The sequence below is a fragment of the Pelophylax lessonae genome (assembly GCF_965119305.1).
Source record: "Pelophylax lessonae genome assembly, chromosome: 3".
In the NCBI taxonomy this organism is placed as follows: domain Eukaryota; kingdom Metazoa; phylum Chordata; class Amphibia; order Anura; family Ranidae; genus Pelophylax; species Pelophylax lessonae.
Genome location: NC_138770.1, coordinates 277,223,812 through 277,243,616, shown reverse-complemented (window position 1 = coordinate 277,243,616; position 19,805 = coordinate 277,223,812). Strand labels below are relative to the sequence as shown.

The window sequence follows — 19,805 nt, the reverse complement described above, 5'->3', positions numbered from 1 at the left end:
TGTTGGCTACATAGCAAAATGGCAATTAAATGCTGTTGTTCTCCCTACAAAGAACAGGGCTGGGCAGGACCTGTGTTCACAGAGAAGCTTACTGGCACAATTTACATGTGTACCTGCAGAAACACGGATATGTATGAATATTCTAGCCACTAGAATGAAATTGTGCATTTACACCTTATGTACATAAATACACATATCAACGCATGTAAATAGGCACCAGATCAAGCATTTTTTTATACTATATTTTTCTGCCAGCTCGTGTCAAAAAGATCCAGTTTAAATGTGATTATTTTAATATTCCCGTGTACATGCAGCCTTAGGAAAAAGATAAGTATTTTTTTTGGTTGCCATGTAGGCATGCCATCCCTTCCTCTCTTCGGGTCAATTCACACTATGTGCGGTGACAGACGTTTTACCACCTGGTAAAATGTCTTTTACTGCAGGGGCACACAGGAAACAATTGTTTCCTATGTGTCCCATTAACACTGCAACACAGCCTAGCAGGGCAGCCATCAGAAAATTCGGGGCCCCTTACAAAGCTTTAGGCCTGGGCCCCCAAGGCTTGACCACCAACATTCCCCAGGGCCTTGCAGCGCCCCTGCACCCATATGGAATGAATGCACCAAGGGCAGGTGCTCCTCCCATCTCCTGACCCTGCTGAGCAGCTGGGCCCCTCAGGATGCCTGGGCCCCCTACATGTGTATGGGCTGTCCCCCCTTGATGGCTGCCCTGCAGCCTAGCATTGCACTTCAGCGTGCTGCAATAAAATTCATACATGCAGCGCACCCGAATTGCACTGCTATATTAGGCATTGCAGCGCATTGTGCTGTCAGACATTGCGATTTAACATATGTACAAGAGTGAATTTTCCCTTCAACTCCCTACTAACTACAGATCCTGAAGAGGAATACTAGTGGGTGAAGAAAGCAGGAGGGGAATGCACAGTGATAAGGAAGAGATGGGGTTGATTGCACCTGTAACACTGTCCCCAGTTTTTCAGGTGAACTAGATGTTTTATATATAAGCTAGGGCTGCACCAATACCAATATCGGTGCTGATGCTAAGCAGTTTTATGAGTACTTATACTCGTGCAAATGCTCCTATACCTTACATAGTTACATAGTTGGTAAGGTTGAATAAAGACACCAGTCCATCCAGTTCAACCTATGATTTGTGTGTGTGTGTGTGTAAGCGTTTATGTCAATAATAAATCCCATATCCCTGTATGTTGCGATCGTTAAAATGTCCATCTAATCGTTTTTTTTAAACTATCGTTGCTCCCTGCTGATACCATTGTTTGTGGAAAGGAATTCCACATCCTTACTGCTCTGACAGTAAAGAACCCTCTACAAAGTTTAAGGTCAAACTGCTTCTTTTCCAGTTTTAATGAATGCCCGTGAGTCTTTTTAAATCCCTCCCACTGAAAAGATTTTTTTCCCTATGCTAAGGTCACCAGTAAGGTATTTGTACAATACTATTATATCTCCTCTCAATTGTCTCTACTCCATGGAGAGAATAAGTTTAATGCTTGTAGTTGTTCCTTATAGCTGAGGTTATCTAGTCCCTTTTATGAGCTTTGTTGCTCTTCTCTGGACTTTCTCTAATTCCTCCACATCCTTCCTGAGGATTGGTGACACAAACTGGTCAGTGTACTCAAGATGCAGCGGGACCAGACTCTTGTAAAGTGGGAGAATTATCCTTTTATCTCTGGAGTATATCCCCTTTGTGATGCATCCTAATATTCTGCTGGCTTTGTTTGCAGCGGCTTGGCATTGCATGTCTTTGCTGAGCCAGTCATCTACTAGGACCCTCAGATCTTTTTCCATCCTGTATTCCCCCAGAGGTTCTCCCCCTAGTGAGTAACTTGCGTTTGTGTTTTTAGCACTCAAATGCATTACTTTACATTTTTCAACATTAAACCTAATTTGCCATGTAGTTGCCCACCCTCTAATTTATTTAGGGCTTCTTGTAAGGTTTCTAAATCTTGTTGTGAAGTTATAGTCCTGGTTAACTTTGTATCCTCAGAAAACACTGAGATTGAGCAATTTATACCCACCTTAATATAGTTTATTAATAAATTAAACAGAATTGGTCCCAAGACAGATCCTCGGTGGACCCCACCTTCCACATCAGTCCATTCTGATTCACTATTTATCACTATTTTTTGGATGTCCCCCTGTAACCATTTTTCTGTCCAGGTACTCACCCTATGGTCCATGCCTACAGACCTCAGTTTGTAAAGTAAACATTTATGGGATACTGTATCAAATGCCTTTGCCCACAGGTCTACCTTTATCTAGGTGGCAGCTCACTTCCTCATAGAAAGATAACTGATTGGGCCGGCAAGAATGATCCTTCATGAATCCATGCTGAATACTACTAATGATACTGTTTTCATCAGCAAATTCTTGGATATGGTCCCTTATAATCCCCTCCAAAACTTTACAAACTTTCCATGTTAGGCTGACTCGTCTGTAGTTTCCAGATATATATCTCGGACCTTTTTTTAAATATTGGTACCACATTGGCTTTTCTCCAATCAGCTGGTACCATTGTAGTCAGTAAAATGTACATAAATATTAGGAACAACAGTCTAGCTATCAACTTACTGAGTTCCTCAGGGACTCTTGGGTGTAAGCCCTCTGGTCCTGGTGACATTTTTATGTTAGGTTTTTTAAGTCCATTTCTGACCCTGGCTTCTGTTAGCCGCACATTCTGTGATGTGTTATTAACATTACAGTCTTGGTTACTATATTCCCCCTTTTCCTTTGTGAAAACTGAGAAGAATGCATTTAAAACCTTTGCCTTCTCCTTGTCTTTTGTAACCAAATTCCCCTGATCACCTCTTGTTAGGCCAATGTGCTTTTGCTTCACTTTCTTACTGTTAATATATTTAAAACATTTCTTGGGATTTTTTTTTCTCGACTCCGCTATGTGCCTTTCGTAGTCTATTTTAGCTACCCTGATTGCGCTCTTACATTGCTTTCTTCAATAACCCCTCAATTTTATATTGTTTTAAAGCTTTTTCTTTTGCTTTTTTATGCATTTTTACGTTAGAATTTAGCCACCCAGGCCTAATCTTAGCTTTTTTATACTTATTGGCCATTGGAATGCACTGGCCAAATTCTAACTTTATTATGCCCTTTAAGCACTCCCATTTTTACTCAGTGTTCCTCGCTCCTAGACAGGGTGGATTTGATTTAAATCAAGTCGATTTAAATCACAATTTAAATCACTTGTAAAATGCCTTAATTTTAAACTCGATTTAAATCATAATTTTTAAAGAGCAACTGTCATCTCTGTCCTACAGCGGCTCCTCCTCTCACCCGCTGCTGACTCACTGACAGTCACATTCAATTTAACGGGACATCTAGTGATGCGGCAGTGACACAACCAGGTGAGTGGATGCCCGCTAACAGGCGCTGCCTTGATGGATCTGAAATGAAAGGTGCTCTTTAAATTTAAGGACTCATTCTTGCTGGTAGTTAGTGTAAAATTGTGTGAATGCATCAATACAGTGCATGCTATCTCAGCTTGCAGAGCTTGGATTCATTGAATGAGTTTACCAAAAATGTAAATATTGCAGAATTTACAGCCTCATGATACATAACTAAGCTCCATTTCATTCTGAATAAACTAAATTATTAATGAATCTTAAATTGAAAATGATCTTTTTCGATAGATTTTTACTTCAAAAGCATTTTATTAACCTCCCTGGCGGTATGATTCTTTTGGATTTTAGGTGCTGAAAGCGGTACCATTATTTTGCATGTAATTCTTGTGAATGAGCAGCCCAAACCAACTGTATACATTTATTATATATTATAACTATATAATATTAATATATTAATATTATAAAATAGCTCCAGTCCCAGAAGCCAACTCTTCAGTGGAAACGCGTCGGGGGGAGCTAGCCGTGCTGTTACAAGTCTCGGATCGTACTGCAGACGTCCGCGACTACCCTGTATATGCTGCTTATTCATCTGGATTTTGTAAGTGTTACTTCACATATTTCTTAATAAACTGAAGGTAATGCACGGTACGGTCTTTTTGGCGATACCCCCCTGTTTGGAAGCCTACAGATCCCCTCAATTTGGAAGTAGCTGGTTGATCCATTCCACCTGAGAATCACATCATCTAGCCGATCAGTTTGGACCTCTGGATATAATACAGTATATGCTCACATCTCTCCATATTGTGGTAAGAGTCCACTCCTATCACTGGGTGTTCACACGTGCATTCAAGTTTACTAATATTCACTTTGGATCACAGTCTGGGAAGAGGTCACACCCACCTCCCATCACTCCCTAACCTCCACTATCTTTTGGACTGAAAGACTTTTTATAGTTTTATATTCCTTGGATATATAGGTTGTGTGTCAACTGCTGGTTCAGCAGACACCATTTCATGAACATTTTTGTTCTCATTATTTTGTTTAGCGCACTTTTGTAATCTATGTTCCATATGTTACAACCTTTTCACATTTAATTTTTTTGCAGTGCTGCTTTCACTTTTCATTTTGTCACAAGGTTCGCGCACCTAATTTCTCTATTCATATATATATGTATGTATACATATATTATGTATACATATATTATATTATATATATATAATAATGTATACAGTTGGTTTGGGCTGCTCATTCACAAGAATTACGTATATATATATATATATACGTGTGTGTATATATATATATATATATATATATATATATATATATACGTATATATATATATATATATACAGTGGGTACGGAAAGTATTCAGACCCCCTTAAATTTTTCACTCTTTGTTATATTGCAGCCATTTGCTAAAATCATTAAAGTTCATTCTTCTTCCTCATGAATGTACACATAGCACCCCATACTGACAGAAAAACACAGAATTGTTGACATTGTTGCAGATTTATTAAAAAAGAAAAACTGAAATATCACATGGTCCTAAGTATTCAGACCCTTTGCTCAGTATTTAGTAGAAGCCCCCTTTTGATCTAATACAGCCAGGAGTCTTTTTGGGAAAGATGCAACAAGTCTTTCACACCTGGATTTGGGGATCCTCTGCCATTCCTCCTTGCAGATCCTCTCCAGTTCTGTCAGGTTGGATGGTAAACGTTGGTGGACAGCCATTTTTAGGTCTCTCCAGAGATGCTCAATTGGGTTTAAGTCAGGGCTCTGGCTGGGCCATTCAAGAACAGTCACAGAGTTGTTGTGATTTTAGCTGTGTGCTTAGGGTCATTGTCTTGTTGGAAGGTAACCCTTCGGCCCAGTCTGAGGTCCAGAGCACTCTGGAGAAGGTTTTTGTCCAGGATATCCCTGTACTTGGCCGCATTCATCTTTCCCTTGATTGCTACCAGTCGTCCTGTCCCTGCAGCTGAAAAACACCCCCACAGCATGATGCTGCCACCACCATGCTTCACTGTTGGGACTGTATTGGACAGGTGATGAGCAGTGCCTGGTTTTCTCCACACATACCGCTTAGAATTAAGGCCAAAAAGTTCTATTTTGGTCTTATCAGACCAGAGAATCTTATTTCTCACCATCTTGGAGTCCTTCAGGTTTTTTATAGCAAACTCCATGCGGGCTTTCATGTGTCTTACACTGAGGAGAGGCTTCCGTCGGGCCACTCTGCCATAAAGCCCCGACTGGTGGAGGGCTGCAGTGATGGTTGACTTTCTACAACTTTCTCCCATCTCCTGACTGCATCTCTGGAGCTCAGCCACAGTGATCTTTGGGTTCTTCTTTACCTCTCTCGCCAAGGCTCTTCTCCCCCGATAGCTCAGTTTGGCCGGACGGCCAGCTCTAGGAAGGGTTCTGGTCGTCCCAAACGTCTTCCATTTGAGGATTATGGAGGCCACTGTGCTCTTAGGAACCTTAAGTGCAGCAGAAATCTTTTTGTAACCTTGGCCAGATCTGTGCCTTGCCACAATTCTGTCTCTGAGCTCTTCAGGCAGTTCCTTTGACCTCATGATTCTCATTTGCTCTGACATGCATTGTGATCTGGAAGGTCTTATATAGACAGGTGTGTGGCTTTCCTAATCAAGTCCAATCAGTATAATCAAACACAGCTGGACTCAAATGAAGGTGTAGAACCATCTCAATGATGATCAGAAGAAATGGAAAGCACCTGAGTTAAATATATGAGTGTCACCGCAAAGGGTCTGAATACTTAGGACCATGTGATATTTCAGTTTTTCTTTTTTAATAAATCTGCAACAATGTCAACATTTCTGTGTTTTTCTGTCAGTATGGGGTGCTATGTGTACATTCATGAGGAAGAAGAATGAACTTAAATGATTTTAGCAAATGGTTGCAATATAACAAAGAGTGAAAAATTTAAGGGGGTCTGAATACTTTCCGTACCCACTGTATATACATATATATGTATATATACGTATATATATATATATATATATATATATATATATATATATATGTATGTATATATATATATATATATATATATATATGTATGTATATATATATATATATATATATATATATATATATATATATATACGTATATTTACATAAAAAGTACAGTAAAACTGCAGGAAAGGGCACTGGGGGGCAATGTAATGTGATTTTATTTTATTTTGAATTGTATCAGTGTGTTTGGTGTGTTTTACATTCGAATTTGCCGCCGGTTCCACCCCCCGGCGGACGTCACATCGCCAGAGACGAAAAGCCGGGGCTCACAGACGATCGGGAGGAAGCTCCGCCGCCGCATACCGCCCGCATTCTTCGCTGGATCCCGGAGAAAAGGTAAGTAAAACCTCTTCCAGGATCCAGCGATCTTCCTAGCGCTGCCCCGAGTGTGGCTCGGGGTTACCGCTTTTGGCTCTAAAATCTAACCCCGAGTCACGCTCGGGAATACCGCTAGGAAGGTTAAAATACATTTTATAAAAATCCAAAAAATCTGATTAAAAAAAAAAAAATTATCGATTTTTATCCACCCTGCTCCTAGGATTTTATCCCATTTAATATTGTGTAGCATAGAGCGCAGTTTAGGTAAGTTGACTATTTTCAAATTCAGTGTACTTGTATTACCCTTGTGCTTCCTATTTCTGTGATTTATACTGAATGTAATTAACCTGTGATCTCTGCCTCCTAAGTTGCCCCTTATTTCCACATCCGTGATCAGGTCGTCTGTGTTGCTTGCAATCAGTAGGTCTAATAATGCATTATCTCATTATCTCTTGTTGGTACATTCGCCAACTGACCTAAAACTGATACTTTTCATGCGGTGCAATTTCAGCTCATACAAAATGAAAGGGGTCAAATCGCACTGCAAAGAATCGCATATGAGTGTCATAGTGATGTCCACCCAGAACGAGGCAAGCCCTGCCCAGCCATCATTTTACGATAGGCTGGGTAGGACTTTTCCTTGCTCCCGTGTGAACCAAGGGTTGTCATAGTAACTTCAGCCTGGGTTCACACAGGAGTAGCGCAAGAAACCGCATGTGAGTCGGATAGGAATCGCGCCGCATTCCTGTTTAAATCACATGCGATTCTTTGCAGTGCATTCATTTTATATGGGCTCAAATCACACTATACTACACAAACTACTACAAATAAATAAGTATCGAAAATTGGTATCAGTAAGTCCTTGAGGTAAAGTATCCTTTTTTTCTTTGTTTGTGTTATAAAATGTTGCAATTAAATAGTCTTTCTTCATAAATTTAGACCAAAATGTATTCTGTTCCATTTTTTTGTCGAAAATAGCCAAAATCAGTGTATATGTTTTAGACAGTAGGAAAGTTATAGAGTCTGCAGACTATGGTATATATACAGTTGGCAACAAAAGTGAGTACCCCCTAAGTGGAAATGTCCTAATTGGGCCCAAAGTGTCAATATTTTGTGTGGCCAACATTATTTTCCAGCACTGCCTTAACCCTCTTAGACATGGAGTTCACCAGAGCTTCAAAGGTTGCCACTGGAGTCCTCTTCCACTCCTCCATGGCAACATCATGGAGCTGGTGGATGTTAGAGTCCCTGCTCTCCTCCACCTTCCATATGGGGATCCCCCTCAGATGCTCAATAGGGTTTAGGTCTGGAGACATGCTTGGCCAGTCTATCACTCAACTTCTTTGGTTGACCATTGTGAGGCCTGTTCTGAGTGGAACCTGTCCTGTTAAACCACTGCATGGTCTTGGCCACCATGCTGCAACTCAATTTCAGGGTCTTGGCAATCTTCTTATAGCCTAGGCCATTTTCAGGTAGAGCAACAATTCTTTTTTCAGATCCACAAAAAGTTCTTTGCCATGAGGTGCAATGTTGAACTTCCAGTGACCAGTATGAGAGAGTGAGAGCGATAACAGCAAATTTAACACACCTGCTCTCCATTTACACCTGAAACCTTGTAACACTGACAAGTCACATGACACCGTGGAGGGAAAATGGCTAATTGGGCCCAATTTGGACATTTTCACTTAGGGGTGTACTCACTTTTGTTGCCAGCGGTTTAGACATTAATAGCGGTGTGTTCAAAGCAAAGCAGGAACACAGGATCAATGCCTTCCCCTAGTAAAAGCACCTCCCCCTACAGTACACAAGCGCTGGATAGGTACACATTTAATGCTTTGATTGCCCCTGATGTTAACCCCTTCCCGGCCAGTGTTATTAGTACAGTAACAGAGCATATTTTAGTACTGATCACTGTAATAATGTCACTGGTCCCCAAAAAGTGTCAAAAGTGTCAGTGTTCAAATTGTACGCCACAATATTGCAGTCCCGCTATAAATCGTTGATCGCCACCATTACTAGCAAAAAACTAAAAATATCCCATAGTTTGTAGATGCTATAACTTTTGCGTAAACCAATGAATCTCTGATATACAAAGACGACATGTGAACCTATATATGAACTATGATATAGAACAGGGGTGGGGAACCTACGGCCCGGGGGCCGTATGCGGCCCTCAAAGTCATTTGGTCCGGCCCCCTGTGCAGCTGAGTCTGTCTCTCAGCTGATCTGTCAGAACAAATCTGATGCTTCCTGTATAGTTCTGGCTCCGTTCTGACAGTCTGAGTGAGTCAAAGGCGGAGTGATATCAAATGCACTCCGCCTGTGACCAATACAGGAAACATTGCTTCTTCCTCCAGCGCAGAGCTGGAGTCAGACTGACCGACACAAACCTGGAAAACCAGTTGCGAGTAGCAACATCATCAATACCAGCTAACATCACACACCTCACCAAAGAGAAGCAGTTGCAGCCATCACATTAGGGGTGAGTTAAATGTTTGACCAAATATAACAGGCACATTTTTAAGTTGATAATTTTGTACGGCCCCCAAATGATTTTATAAATACCCAAATGGCCCTTGGCAGAAAAAAGGTTCCCCACCCCTGATATAGAACAAAAATCACTTTGTTTGGTTTTAAAGGGAACCTGTTACAATTGTGCATGTGCAGAACTTTGAAAACCCAGTAATAAATTATTGTAATTTTACTAGGTATATTTATGTAAGATGCTGAAAAATAAGGTGCGCTAAAATAATCAAAGTGACAAAATGCACAGTGTGAATACAAAATCAATATATACAATCATACATATACGTGATGGTGATCCGGTGAAGCTCAAATAGTGAAACAGCCAAAAAAAAGTTCACAAATCCAAAGGGATTTCACCAAGTGTCACAAGGTGATAAACTTATAAATAAAACTGCAAAAAAACTTGAGCGTGCAATGAACTAATATAAAATTGCAAAGTCCACAAAAGTCTTCACCAGATGCTATAAAATAGTGAAAAGGTTGAAAGTAGTATTTCCAGTGCTGTGTGATTGAAGATCCCGCCACCAACAAGCTATCCTCCTTACCAAATGGATTAGGATGGAACGCAGAGAAAACTCTGATTGTTAGGTTGGGAAGGAGGAGATATCACTAAATAACCACCCTGTGGTATGGTGCAGTAATAGCCTCTTACCAGATGGTAAATAAACCCAGCGCAGGAAATATTCAATAGATGATGCCTTTTCAATGGATCGAATACCAGTAGCTGTGTTCCACTCTCACTATGAGTCCGTGTTTCTATTGGCTCTCCAAGGCGAGCTTGTTTCTGTCTCATGTCCTCTGTGCAGGAGACAGAAACATCTATTGAATATTTCCTGCGCTGGGTTTATTTACCATCTGGTAAGAGGCTATTACTGCACCATACCACAGGGTGGTTATTTAGTGATATCTCCTCCTTCCCAACCTAACAATCAGAGTTTTCTCTGCGTTCCATCCTAATCCATTTGGTAAGGAGGATAGCTTGTTGGTGGCGGGATCTTCAATCACACAGCACTGGAAATACTACTTTCAACCTTTTCACTATTTTATAGCATCTGGTGAAGACTTTTGTGGACTTTGCAATTTTATATTAGTTCATTGCACGCTCAAGTTTTTTTGCAGTTTTATTTATAAGTTTATCACCTTGTGACACTTGGTGAAATCCCTTTGGATTTGTGGACTTTTTTTTGGCTGTTTCACTATTTGAGCTTCACCGGATCACCATCACGTATATGTATGATTGTATATATTGATTTTGTATTCACAGTGTGCATTTTGTCACTTTGATTATTTTAGCGCACTTTATTTTTCAGCATTTATTTCACTAGGTATAGTTCAGGTAGCAGCTTTAAGTTATCAGGGCACCCTTATTTACAATATTTATGTAAGATACCTTATTATGATGTACCTTATTTTCCGGCGTATAAGACGACCGAGCGTATAGGACGACTGGGCGTATAGGACGACTCCCCTAATTTTCAAGTTAAAACTTAGGTTTTGGGCTATACTCGCCATATAAGACTACCCCTCTTCCTAGGCAACCCTATAGGCACTTTTCCACTGCAAGTACGGGCTCGGCTCCACTCGGCCCTGCTTGGCCCTGCTTGGCTCTGTTTGGTTTTCCACTGCATGGTACCGCATGGTACGGTGTTGGAATGGTTCGGTACGGTTTGGTACGGTTTGGTTTTCCACTAAAGTAAAGTGGGTGGGATAACAACGGTTCTCTGACCAATCAGTGGCTAGTAGTGACAAATAGTTAAGGCTGCATGCAAAGGATTGTGGGATATGGTACCGGTACGGCCCTCTTGGAACCACAACTGAGGTGCTACTGTTTAAGCGAGCCGTACCGTTCGGTTCCATGTAGTGGAAAAGCGCCACCGTACGGTACCGAACCGTTCCAACACCGTACCATGCGGTACCATGCAGTGGAAAAGCGCAAAAGCGAGCCGAACCGTTCAGTTCCATGCAGTGGAAAAGCGGCTTAATTATCTCCAAGGTAAGTACCGTAAGTAGGTGTAATCTCTTAACTATCTCCAAGGTAAGTAAGTAGGTGTAACCTCTCAAAGCGCTGGCTGGATGTGTGGGAATACTGTTTCGGTATGTACCCTATGTACCGGTATGTACCCTATTCATTTCCAAGGTAAGTACTGTAAGGTATAATCTCTCAAATATCTGCAAGGTAAGTAAGTAGGTGTAATCTCTCAAAGCGCTGGCTGGATGTGCAGGAATACTGTACCGGTATGTACCGTAGCTTTGGCTACATACAGTATACGGCGCTGAGCCAATCACGGTGAGTGATGTATTCTATTATTGAATACAAAGCCAGCTTGGATTGTCGGAGTCAGAGGGGTGGGCTGCTGATTTTACTCTCTCTGACTCCGCCAATCCGAGCTGGCTTTGTATTCAATATCAGAATACATCACTCACCGTGATTGGTTCAGCACAGTATACTGTATGTAGCCGAAGCTACGGTATATACTGGTACAGTATTCCCACACATCCAGCCAGCGCTTTGAGAGATTACACCTACTTACTTACCTTGGAGATTTTTATACTCTGCGTATAAGACGACCCCCCCCCCCTTTTTTGGGGGATGTTTTTAGGGTTAAAAAGTCATCTTATACGGTAAATACGGTACTCCCTTATGTGGCATTACTTGCGTTGTCTAATCACTGACACTTTAGCTTGAGTGTTTGGAAGTCTGAAGTCATCTGAATTCTCACAGAGTGTGATGTAATGTAGCTGATATGACATCAGCTTTCTATAGACTCCTATATACATATACGTTTTTTTTAAAAAAACCTGTAGATTATTAAATTTCTTCATTATTTTTGTATATTGTACAACAGAGGTCCCCATCCTCCAACCCCAGACCGGTACTGGTTCATGGCCTTTTAGGAACTGGGCCACACAGCAGAAAGTGAGCGGAGGGTGAGCATGCAAAGCTTCATCTGTATTTGCAGTGCTCCTTATTGCTCGCAATACCGCCTGAGCTCCGCCTCTTGTCAGATCAGCGGTGGCATTCGATTCTCATAGGAGCACGAACCCTACTGTAAACTGCGCATGCAAATTGTTATTTTTTTTTTTTTTTTTGCGAATCTAGCTTGGACACTCCTTATAAGTATCCAATGCCTGATGATCTGCAGTGGAGCTGAGGCGGTGATGCTAGTGCTGGGAAGCGGCTGCAAAATTTACAGACTATCATTTGTAAATAAATCAGGTGAATCGACTTTGTCCGTGCTGGAAGAGGATCAACTGCTTGAGATCACAAGTTACGGTGGCCATAAAAGTATGTTTGAGACCACTTCAAATCTCCACAGGTTCTGGATTAAAGTCAAGGAGGAATATCCTCAGACTGACACTAAAGCACTGAAAAGCCTGCTCCCATTTCCCACATCCTATCTTTGTGAAGCAGTTTTCTGCAGTGATGGCCACCAAAGCAATATTACAGAAACACACTTCGGGGGTCACTGTCTCCCATCGCCCCAGATGGGACCATCTAGTTGCAGAAAAACAAGCTCAGGGTTACTACTGATGCTACATTATGGTAAGTTGTGTAAATATTTTAATATTAAGTCCAGTTAATTTTATATGATATTAAAAGATGAGTCTGATTGCACAGGGGACTTTCATGTATCTTTTGCTAAAATTAAGCTGACCTCAAGAACAGACTGCAAAAAAGTAGGTCCCTGCTGACCCATGGACACTCTAAATGTAACCAAGGAAACTGTTTAGCTCGTTAAAGTGCTCAATGTTTGAGAATTGAAAGAAGAAGGCCTTTTCCATAATAACAGAGACTCTGACTAATCTTTCAAATGTGTATATATAGCGATATTTTGACATTTTGAAAGAATATGTTCCTGTTTATATACCATGTATAAAAATAAACTATATTGTCAAAAGTATTTTACATGCACATAAACATTAATGGCATCCCAGGCTTAGTTCATAGGGTTCAATATTGAGTTGGCCCACCGTTTGCAGCTATAACAGCTTCAAATCTTCTGGGAAGGCTCTCCACAAGGTTTAGGAGTGTGTCTATGGAAATGTTTGAACATTCTTCCAGAAGTGCATTTTTGAGGTCAGGCACTGGTGTGGACAAGAAGGTCTGGCTTGCAGTCTCTACTCTAATTCATCCCAAAGGTATTTTGTCGGGTTGAGGTCAGGACTCTGTGCAGGCCAGTCAAGTTCCTCCACCCCAAGCTCGTTCATCCATGTATTTATGGACCTTGCTTTGCGCACTGGTCCAAATAATTTGGTGGGGGAGTTTGGTGTGGGGTTGTTTTTCAGGGGTTGGGCTTCCAGTGAAGAGAACTTTTAAGGCATTAGTATACCCAGACATTTTGGACAATTTCATGCTCCCAACTTTGTGGTAACAGTTTGTGGATGGCCCCTTCCCGTTCCAACATGACTGCGCACCAGTGCACAAACAAGGTCCATAAGGACATGAATGAGCAAGTTTGGGGTGGAGGAACTTGACTGGCCTGCACATTAACCTGATAGAACACCTTTGGGATGAATTAGAGCAGAGACTATAAGCGTGGCCTTCTCTTCCACATCAGTGCCTGACCTTACAAATGCACTTCTGAAAGAATGGTCATACATTCCCATAGACACACTCCTAAACCTTGTAGACTGTTTCCCAGTTGAAGCTGTTATAGCTGCAAAGGGTTGGCCAACTCAAGATTGAACTCTACAGACTTTGACTGGAATGCCATTTAAGTTCATAGGCGTTCAAGGCAGGCATCTCAACACTTTTGACAATATATTGTATATGTAAGTTGGGATTTTTTGAGGAAGGACATGAAGTAACAGAGAGGGTAGATGTTTAAGAAATGGAGCCTTCACTTTGTGTCCATTTCTTGCATCAACCTTTAGGCTCCTTTCACGTAGGCGATCAATCAAGTCTGCCTGTCAGTGTTTCTGGCTGACCTGATCAGAAGGTCTATTCATCCCTATGGACAGGTAGGTGAAAAGGGACTAATGTCTGTTTACACCCGCCTAACTCTTGGGTCGCTTAAAAAAACAAGGGGATCTACCAAGACATACAGACAAACTTCCGGATGTCTGCACTCTTCATAAACGTATTGTACATGTAAACGCAAGGTCATCACAACACAGTGAGGCACAAGAGAAAGATATCGTGTTACGACTAATCGTCAGATAGGCGAAAAATGCCTTAGCCTTTTCTTGTCCCCCTCTGTGTTGTAGTGCCCTTGCTTTTTAAGGTACAATAAAGTTCATGAAAAGTTCAGCCGTCAGTAAGAGGCTGGCGTGTCGGGAGTGCTGGGAAGTGCCTGTACCTTTCCAGCAAACGCATTGCAGGAAACTGCATAGATGTGAATTGGACCCTTTGGAAAAAAGGTGACAGTTGTGCTCAAAAGTTTGCATACCCTGGCAAAAACCAGGAAAATTTTGCATTGATATTGAAAACATTACAGATCATGCCAAAAAACTGTCTTTTATGTAGGGATAGTGATTATAAGAAACCATTTATTATCAAATAGTTATTTGGCTCTTTTTTTAATCATAATGATAACAGAAATCACCCTAATGGCCCTGATCAAAAGTTTACATACCCCAGAATGTTTGGCCTTGGTACAAACAACACAAGGTGACACACACAGATTAAAATGGCAATTAAAGGTTAATTTTCCACATCTGTGGCTTTTTAAGTTGAAATTAGTGTCTGTGTAGAAATAGTCAAGGAGTGTAAAAAGGTAATGGAGCCTTATAAAAATGGAAAAGGATATATAAAAAGATAACCAGAGTTAAGTGGAAATTTTGGGGATCTCTTGATATCAAGCCAAGGTCAGATAAACCAAGAAAGTTTGCATCCACAACTGCCAGAAGAGTTGTTCCGGATACAACGCAAAACCCACAGGTAACCTCAGGAGAAATACAGGCTGCTCTGCAAAAAAAAAAAAAAAAGACAGCGTTGTTTCAAGAAGCAGAATACGACAATACTTAAAATAAAATAGGCTGCATGGTTGAGTTGCCAGAAAGAAGCCTTTACTGTGCCAATGCCACAGAAAAGCCCTGTTACAATATGCCGACAACACCTTGACATGCCTCACAACTTCTGGCACACTGTAATTTGGAGTGACGAGACCAAAATAGAGCTTTATGGTCACAACCATAAGCACTAAAAACCTGATGTTTTCAGGATGTGAGGGCTCTAAAGGCATTTAGAAGCTTGTTAAAAGTGATGACAAGTTGAATACGGCATGTTATCAGAAAATACTGGCAGACAATTTGCATTCTTCTGCACAAAAGCTTTGCATGAGACGATCTTGGAGTTTCCAGCACAACAAGGACCCTAAGCACAAGGCCAAGGTGACCCTCCAGTGCTTACAGCAGAAAAATGGTGAAGGTTCTGGAGTGCTCATCACAGTCTCCTGACCTTAATATCATCAAGCCACTCTGGGTAGATCTCAAACCTACATGCAAGACGACCAAAGACTTTTTATGACCTGGAGACATTTTGCCAAGACGAATGGGCAGCTTTACCACCTGCAAGAATTCAGGGCCTCATACACAACTATTACAAAAGACTGCATGATGTCATTGATGCTAAAGGGGGCAATGCGCAGTATAAAGAACTAAGAAACTTTTGAACGGGTTATTTAATTTGTTTGCTTGTTGCCATGTTTTGTTTCATGATTGTGCCATTCTGTTATGACCAACAATTGTATATGAATCCCATAGGAAAAAAAAGAAATGTGTTTTGCCTGCTCGCTCATATTATCTTTAAAAATAGTACATACTGCATATTACTAATTCTTCAAAGGGATGCAAACTTTTGAGCACAACTGTAAATGGATTGTAATACATCTCAGACAAATAAATAGAAACATTTCCATCTTAACTTACTAGCCAGCCTGCAACAAACTGAATTGTCCTGAAAACGGGTTTAGTTTGCACACATTTGGAAATATATGTGTAAGCTGCAGAGGCTGCAACAAGGCACCCTAGTATTATCTGCAGTCCTAACTATACATTTTGAGAGCCTCCATAGAAGGAACCCATACATACTGTAATAATGGATAGATTGAGGGCAGATATGCCTAGAGAGAGCCCATTCCTCCTTAAAGGCACATGGGTGCACAGAATACCCAGCAAATAGCACAATGCCAGCAAAGGTTTCCAGTGCGCCCCTCACCAAATGCTGTAGTGCATTTCTCTGGATCTGTGAACGCACTAGAAACGCATAGATGTGAAATGCATCCGCTGCACGGACACAGCTGCTGTGTCCCTATGACATGTCGGTGCAGGTCCCTGAATGCACACAGGGTGAGTTCATGAACCCTCACCCACATGCACCTGCATTTCATTTAGGGACAGAGCAACTGTGTCCCAATAGACTAAAATGGGATACTGGCAGAGGGATGCACACAGCACCTGTGCGTTCCCATGCCGGTAAAAGATGGACCTGCATGGGACACAGAGCACAAAGGTAATTGCTTCATGTGAACGGGGCTTTATTTAACGTGTATGTGAACCCTCACATTGTACAACAACCCATTCAGTTAAAATAAAAACGAAAGGCAAAACATTTGTGTATACATATTAGGTGATCACCTTGTTCTCAGCTGCATAAGGAGCTCAGAGAGTTAGGGGAGCAGAAATGGCTATAAATGGGGGGGGGGGGGGGGTTTGTCAGCACAAGCCTGATCACTGGAGCAGAGCAGGCTGACTTCCCAGCACAGCTAGAAAACTGAACAAACTGTTCTCTTGTGCCTAGTATAGTCAGTTTTTAATAGGAAGACAGAGTGACTGGCAAGGACACCAGAGATTTCACACAAAGGTAGCAATGCACAGAGAAGAGGATACTTTTTCGTACAAGTACATGGTACAACAGTCACATATCTGTCCTTGCTGTAAAAATACAGTGATTATCGCTAGCGGCTATAGCAGCCGCTAGCGATAATCGTACGAGAAATATGACAGGCTGGTTGTACCCAAGTTGATTGATGGATCAGCTTGGTACATTCAGCCTGCCCATTAACGGTTCATATCTCAGCCTATTCACCATATTCGAACCGTGTATGACCGGCCTACTGCCTTTGTGGTGTGTGCAAACCCAATTTTAGACGTATTGATTTTGATTCTTAGTAGTGCAACATACTTAGAAGTACACTAATACACTACAGTATTGTTAGGCCTGTACAGAGCGACTGCTGTTTATCTACCAAACTAAAATGTATTGTGTATAGCAACAAATTTCAGTTATTCTTATAGGCAACCCCTACACTTTTCCTTATTTTGTTTTCTAAAATCAGCCCATATTTTCATTATGTTGCATTTTCTCTGCACAATCTTTCAGGAAAGGGAAAAAAGAGTTTAACTTACTAAAGGCAAATAGGCTATTCACTTTGCAAGGGAATATCTAATCATTGGCAAGAAAAATAAAATAAATAAATAAATAAAACATTATTTTTACTTGCACATGCTTGGATGACGGGAGTAAGCAGAGCTTCACCTCTCATTCACCAAGCTGGTGTGGAAAATGTCCTTACAAAGTGAAATTTCCCCTGTAGCGTGGCCTATTTGGCTTTAGTGAATGAACTGTTAATATGATTGTATCTAAACTAGATTTGATGATGATTCATTGGCTCACAGAGTCTGTGTTGTCTTCTGTTAGGTAAATGGGAAATATGTGTTTTTATTACTTGCTTGGGTATTTGAAGAGGACATTTTGTTTTCTAGATTTGATAAGTGTATTATTTTAAATTACTGCATTTATTAACATTTTTTTTTAATGCTAGCTATAGGCATGACATGACATTTGGAAGATCTAAAAGCTGAAAGATAGTCGTCGTTTTATTTATTTATATAGTCGTCATCTCATTTATATAGTCATCATCTCCTTTGGTACTGTACATAATAATAGGTACAACAAGGGTCAGTAGCACAGATAATACAATACATAAAATGTTAAAAATACAAGATAACAAGTACTTATAGTGTAGCAAGTAACAGTATAACAGTAAGAAGAAATAGCAGCAGAGAGGGCTCTAAGAGCATGCAGTCTAAAAGGGTAGAAGAGAGGTAAAGAAACATTTTTGTAGAATTGCCTAGTTAAAGGATCTCCATGGAATGAATGATCTGATTAATATTTTCCCAGACAATCACTGTTTTTACCCAGATAAAAACTGTCTATTCAGTGCATTAGCATGCATGTTCAGCCAAACCAGTCATGTATGTTAATGTAAATATTTTTCATAATATGATTGATATCCTAATCATCACCATCTAAGGCAGCTGTAGCATGCCTTAGGTTCTTTAGTAAAATACCAAATTGGCTATGTGCGGCTTACTTGTCACGAAATTACCATGTTTCTTTTTTTTTTCTTTCTAAAAAGGCACTCTTCAGAACATCAGAGCCATCCAGACTGCGTGAGCAAAACGTTTTTCACTTTTGCCATCGCACAGAACTGGGCAGATGATTGTGCTGCAACATGCCAGGCCTCCTCCTCACCCTGAGCAACCTACTTTTCCTTCTGCCATTGCAATGGGAAAAAGGCCAGTAGTCCTACCTACGCAGCCTCATTCACCAATACGAGTAGCCATTGCAGCCCAGCCACCTTCCTTGGAAGTCCTGAAGGATGACACCTTGGAGCAAGATCCGTCCTTGGAAGAACTGTGTAAACCTCTTTCTTGTAAGCTGTGTAATGTCACCCTGAATTCAGCACAGCAAGCTCAGGCACATTATCAGGTAAGGACCACCGATACAAGTTCTTGCTTCATTTGGATGTTATTCTTTTCAGACACAGAACCACGTAAAACATGTCATAGCTGTTGACTGACCTCATTGATAAGAAATAGACTTGACTTTATCTGTGTATTATCTAAATGGTAGCAAATAACAGATGACCTCATTATGTTGAATCATCTGCAATATAGTTCTGGTATATTTGGAATCATATAAAATACAAAATCTGATGCATCTTAGAATGTACTCAAAATGAAAATATCTAACAGGACTGAATCAGTTCTGCCAGAAATGTTTGCCTACCTACCTAGGTTCAAGAATACTGGAACATAAACATTTTTTCTTCAAGTGTTTCTAAAGTAAACCTTTTTTAAGTTATGGATAGAGTATTGAAAGATTAGAACCTTTGTCAGATGTGTTTTCATATCTGTGTTCCCACTCGGGAGATTTCCTCTCTCTGTCTTGAAGACCATTTTAAAAGGGACTGAAAGTTGAAAAATCCACATTTTGTGTTCTCTTCAGGCACAGGAAGAGTAGAAATCTTTTGAATAGAGTACTTGTTCAAGTGACTGCTATTTATTAGGTTTTTATTTTTTTACTTCATGGAAATTTCCTCTCACATCCTGTGGTGTCTACAAGACATGAAGTCAAGGAAAATCTTAATGGGACACAGCAAAAACTACAAAGTCGTATCCATTACCTGCTCTACCCAAAGCTAAAAAAACTTCTGGCTTCAGATATACTTTGAGGACAGGGATGTTGTTCTGCTTTACCTTCACTAGTTAGTTTACACAGCGGCGTGTCATAGTTAAGAAAGGGGCAAGG

General features: G+C 40.7%; 1 protein-coding gene across 1 annotated transcript in view; it reads left to right on the top strand.

Annotated features, from left to right (window-relative positions):
* The first annotated feature begins 18,637 nt into the window (after positions 1–18,637).
* The window catches only part of ZMAT3 (zinc finger matrin-type 3), a 106,663-nt gene continuing 105,495 nt past the window's right edge, over positions 18,638–19,805 (top strand). Inside the window, exon 1 of the mRNA XM_082252588.1 lies at positions 18,638–18,983. Within this exon, the coding sequence (XP_082108714.1) occupies positions 18,711–18,983 (273 nt within the window). The 5' untranslated portion in view covers positions 18,638–18,710. The remainder of the gene's footprint in view (positions 18,984–19,805) is intronic.